The sequence below is a fragment of the Orycteropus afer genome, unplaced genomic scaffold (assembly GCF_000298275.1).
Source record: "Orycteropus afer afer isolate SDZICR_OR568_19922 unplaced genomic scaffold, OryAfe1.0 scaffold00459, whole genome shotgun sequence".
In the NCBI taxonomy this organism is placed as follows: domain Eukaryota; kingdom Metazoa; phylum Chordata; class Mammalia; order Tubulidentata; family Orycteropodidae; genus Orycteropus; species Orycteropus afer.
This window is the reverse complement of record NW_006922046.1, coordinates 1,246,676-1,252,236: the sequence shown is the minus strand read 5'-3', so window position 1 is coordinate 1,252,236 and position 5,561 is coordinate 1,246,676. Positions and strand designations below refer to the sequence as shown.

Genomic DNA, 5,561 nt, shown 5'->3' with positions numbered 1-5,561 from the left:
GATACTGCCTGGGAAACCCAAGGAGGGGTCGCTATGAGTCGGGGCCGACTCGACAGCACATAACAACAACAACATGGTACCCCAAAAAACCAAACCAAACCTATTGCCATCAACTCAATTCCAGCTCACAGGGCTTCCCCCATAAGGTTTCCAAGGGTGTAAATATTTATGGAAGCAGACTGCCACAGCTGTCTCCCTCGGAGCGGATGGTGGGTTTGAACTGCTGACCTTCCAGTTAGCGGCCAAGCGCTTTAACCACAGCGCCACCATGGCTCCTCACGTTTATTTTGAGAAACCAGAAAATAAAGACCAATTAAAACCCACAGTAAACTGAAAAAAAGAACATAAAGATAAAAATAAGAAACAAAATGGAAAATGAACAGTGGCGAAAATCCGTGAAATGTAAAGCTGGCTGTTTGAAAAGATCAATGAAACTGATAAATCATTTACTGTGGCTGTCCAACTGATTCCTGCAGGGTCACTAGGAATCGCAGTCAACTTGATGGCACACAACCACCACCAGTACCTCATGAAGATGCTGGGGGATTAAATAAGTTAATACATGTAAAGTGCTTAGGACAGCGCCTAGACCAGCGATCTACACAGCGAGGAGGGCGTGATTTTGGCCGTTCCCGCTAGGGGAACCGCCAGGAAAGATGGGGAAAACAGAGCGTTTCACCGAGGTCAAGGCTTTTGTGTACTCTGCCAGCGTCCCAACCGTACTCGGTCATTTACTGATTATACGACCCTGGTTGGAAGTTAAAACCTTTCTGGGATCAGCCTGTCCAGAGATTCTGAGTGGACCTCGGCCCCTGGCCGGGTTCTTATTCTCAAATTCCAGTTGTAAGTACGCTTTACCTTGCAGCCCACCACTTCGGCCATGTCCGGGCATGTGGAAGGCGGCTCGCGTATGCAGCACAGAAAGAAGGCCGTGTCGAAGCGACGGGTGCCAGGACGCATGAATGGCGTCAGCCAGGTGCTCCAGTCGTGCAACTTCCAGATGTCAGGCGTGCAGTCCAGGTGCATGCACAGAGTGAGGAAGTGGCGCGGGTCGCTGTGTACGCGAGAGCGCCAAGCGGCCAAGTCGAGCGTTTGTGGGAAGGCGCAAACTGGCTCTAGCTCGAGCCTAGACCCAGACGCAGAGTCTGGCGCGGCACCGCGGGGCCGCAGCAGCAGCACACCCGCCTCCTCGAAGGTTTCGCGGATAGCACAGATACGTAAGGCAACGTCATCCGGCAGCGCTCCGGGGTCACGGTCGCCGGCGTTCGGTCCATATTCTGGAAGCACTGGGAAGGCGGCACGTCGGGGCGATGTTGGGCTCAGGCCGAAGCGCGGCGGCAGGTGGTGCGGCGCAAAGAGACGCTGCCAGTCGGCGGAGCTGTCGGCTGCATGCAGCACTCCGCCCGGGAAGACATACGCGCCGGGCAGAAAGCCCTGGCCCTGCGAGCGCCTCGTAAGCAGCAGCCGGAAGCCCTCGGCGGGCGGCGTTGGCGACGACACGGCAACGGGGCCTGGAAGTCCCCAGCCCGCAGCCAGCACCACGGTGGCCGCCTTCCGCCATCTGCTCGCGCCCGGCCGCAGAGTGTTACTCATGGCGGCGGGGCTGTAGCTCTGGGTTCTGGCGCAGCAGGAGCTCCTTGATTGTTTCTTTAACCTCGCACAGACGCTAGTGCTTGAGAACCGAGTCCTGTATTTCCAAAGACAGACTTCGACCTTTTCCTGGGTCTGCCTGTAGGAGGAGCGTCACGCCCGCGAAAGCAGACACCTCCTCCAATGCCCTGTTATCTTTCCAGGTCGTACTCGTGGGAGGAGAGCTGTCACAGCCCCTGCAGAAAGGTTGTTCCACAGCCACAGACAGGAAGGGCCAAATCATCCCCACTTAGGGTGTTCAGACTGAGAGCGGCAATGCTTAGAGACACACATGATTTACCTTGGTAAAAATGGGATACAAACGCTGGCGTAAAATCCGAGGCTGAGAACTTTTTAAACCAGGGGTCCACACGTGAGTGTGTTTCTTTTGGAGGAAGTAGGAGGTTGATCCTCCTACTGAGGCAGTTGTCTGAGTTCTGCAGGCTCACATGTACCCTGCCAATGATCCAGATGCTAAATTATAAATTTCCCACCGCACAACCGTGTTAAATGGCTTCCTTGAATTCTACCCCCAGGGTCTCTGTCTTTTTTTGGTTGGTTGGTTGTCCTGTTTTGTTTTGTTGTGATTTCGGTGAAAATTTACAGAGCAAATTCACTTTCCATACAGCAGTTCACATACACTTTGTCTCATGACATTGACCACAATTTACCACAATGCAAGAGCATCCCTCCCACTTCCTCTGGGTAATTACCTCTTCCCTGTGCCCATCCCTCCATGCACCCCTGCCCCCTGAGCTGTCTCCTGGTGCATAAGCAGCCCTTCTTTCTCCCATGATTGTTCTCTCCAAGGAGTGTTTCTACCTCAGGTAAATGTTCAACTCCTATACCTGTCTTGCTTGGCTGGAAGCCACAGGTGTGGGATCAATTCCAGACCTGACAGGCAGCTAGGGACCATAGATAGTCTCAGTGGTTCCACCAGGCTCTATCAGACCAGCAAACCTGCACCACCACCACCCCTTTTCTCCAAATGATTTTGAGTTTTGTCCCCATTATTCTCCCTCTCTATTCAGGATCTCCTACATAGATCCCCTTCCAAGTGGTTAACATTGGTAGCCGGGCACCATCTAGTTCTTTTGGTCTCATAGTCGTATAGGCTGCAGAGTGGATGGTGTACCAGTCACTAGGACTGATTGTATCCATGAATTTTTGGTTTTCTTCATTCTTTGCTCTGGATGAGGAGAGACCCATCGTTGCATCTAGATGGCAGCCAGCAAGCTTTTAAGATCCCAGTCACTACTTGCCAAAGTAGGAGGTGGAACAATGTTTTGTGTAGTATGTTATGCCAATTGAGCTTGATGTCCCCTGCAATTATGGTCCCGAGCCCACAGGTTCAACTACTCAGTCCCTCTAGGTAGCTGGCTGTGACCAAGCAGTGACTACAGGGTCTCTGTCTTGTGTTCTGGGCACCTTCTTTTATTATGGCACCGGGGAGCCACTGTAGGCATCTGAGTTTATTTATATGTTCTGTTTTAATATTGTTAGGTGCCGGCAACTCCGTTTCAATTCGTAGCAACTCTGTGCACAGCAGAATGAAACACTGTCCTGTAAGATGGCAGTCTTGCACCATCCTCACAATTGTAGCTATGTTTTAATACCCACTGCAGGCTAGTCGATTCTGACTCATAGAGACCCCCATTGAGTATCCAAGGCAGTAAATCTTTACCAAACTAGATTGCAGCATCTTCCTTCTGCAGAGCAGCTGATACGGTTGAACCTCCCACCTTCTGTTTGGCAGTCAAATGCCTTGGGCACTGCACCACCAGAGCTCCTTTATGTTTTAATTTAAAAAAAAAAAAAAAAGAAAACTAAAACTCACTGCCATGGAGTCAGTTCCACTCTTAATGACCTCTCCTTGGGTTTCTGAGGCAATATCTCTATGGAAGTAGATTCCCCATCCTTCTGAGGAGTGGCTGGTGGGTTTGAACTGCCAGCCTTCTGGTTAGCAGTCAAATGCCTTAGGCACTATACCACCAAAGCACTTTTATGTTTTAACACTACCAAAAACCAAACTCACTGCCGTAGAGTCGGATCCAACTCATAGTGACCCCTTCTTGGGTTTCCCAGCCGATATCACTATGGAAGTGGATTGCCCAGTACGGGATGTTTAATCCCAATCTGGAGGCGAGGATTTGTTTTATCTCCACCTTTTTAAAAGCTGGAATACTCTGGCCTCCAAGCACAGCATTCTTGTCTTTTGGAAGGAGCCTGTTTAAGTCTTCCCTTCTACAAATGGTTCCTTGGTGGTGCAAATAGTTTGCACTGAAGTACTAACCTAAAGTTGGCTGTACAAACCCACCCAGCAGTACTGTGGAGAAGTGGCCTAGTGATCTGCTTCCATAAAGATCATGGCCGAGGAAACAATGGAGTAGTATTACTGTGTAATACTTGAGGTCACCATCAGTCATAATTGACTGCACAGCAATGGGTTTATTTTCTATTTTAATCTGTTGTCAATGCTTCTATAACTGCTATTATAATTGATACCCCATTCCTTATGTTTTTGGACATACAGAATATACTACTGAGCCTCATTTACAAACCATTTTAATGTATTTTCCTGTGGAGAATCCACAGAATTCACCTTCAGTGTACACATTGGTTTTTGTTGGCATCATTTTTTAAAGGTGCAAATTCTTGTACACTGATTGTATCTTCAGAAACAGAAAATGGGATTCCAGAAGTGAGAAAAAACACACTAGAAGCCAAGGTCAACACAAGACCTACTGGGAGGGTCTACTGGCTTCCATCCATCTTGAATCTACAGAATCCACAATTTGGGACCCCTCCCAGATCTGCTTCCTGACTGCATGGAACTCACTGCTCTGAGACAATCATTTCAGAATCTATTGCTGAGTCTGGAGGGTACCCTGGAGTCTGTACTTTTAACAATCGCCTGCACACACAGTCTACCCCACCTGCTGCTCCTGGCCAAGTGATACCAGGGCTATGAGCCATGTGAAGCCATGAAAGGTGGTAATGATCAAATTCATGTGTTCAAAAGTCACCCTGAGAGGACATCAAGCTCAATTGGCATAACAAACTACACAAAACATTGTTCCACCTCCTATTTCGGACGAGTAGCAACTGGGATCTTAAAAGCTTGCAAGCAACCATCTAGATGCAACAATGGGTTTATCTTTGTCCAGAGCAAAGAAGAATGAAGAAAACCAAAGATTCATGGAAACAGTTAGTCCTAGCGACTGGTACACTGCTGCATCTGGCAAAACAGCACAGGTCATGAAATGAAGCGACACAAAAGGATTAATGGTTTTCTTTATTGTTTTAAAGGAACGGGGGCCAGGCGGACACCCTGCATGTTCCGCGAGAGTGACCCCTGATGCCTTTGTTCTACTTTATTTATATGTTTGTACATCATTACATCATTAGTCTTGGAATCCATATAGTCAGCTTATTCTCTACAAAGCTAAAGTTTTACTCCTCTATGTGCTCAAGGACAACAGGTGGTCATTAAAACAATCACAGAAATCTCAGGAATAAGGAGTGTAAAACAATAATGTTTACTAGGACACAATGACCCAAAGTATGAAACATCCCAATAAGATAAAAAACATGGAGAATAACATCTAATTTTAATACTTTGATGTTTGCCAATTAAGTATTTAACAGTGAGAGAGAGCTTGCCATCTCTTAAAGCAACATTCAACCACAGACAGGCCTTGCCATCTCTAAAAGCAAACAATCACAAGAGAAGCCTTGTCATCTCTTCACTGTAATAAGAACATGTGCCTTGCAATCATGTTCTTTTGGGGGTCTTTTTCTTGATCCCCAACAGTACACCATGTGATCCACAGACTATACGATGAGACCAGAAGAACTAGATGGTGCCCAGATACTAATGTCAACCACTTGGAGGGGGATCTATGTAGGAGATCCTGGATAGAGAGGGAGAA

At 47.9% G+C, this 5,561-nt stretch overlaps 1 protein-coding gene across 1 annotated transcript in view; it reads right to left on the bottom strand.

The window, feature by feature from the left end:
- The window catches only part of NUDT19 (nudix hydrolase 19), a 40,655-nt gene extending 39,062 nt beyond the window's left edge, over nt 1–1,593 (bottom strand). Inside the window, exon 1 of the mRNA XM_007954345.1 lies at nt 852–1,593. Within this exon, the coding sequence (XP_007952536.1) occupies nt 852–1,593 (742 nt within the window). The remainder of the gene's footprint in view (nt 1–851) is intronic.
- Nucleotides 1,594–5,561: the final 3,968 nt, after the last annotated feature.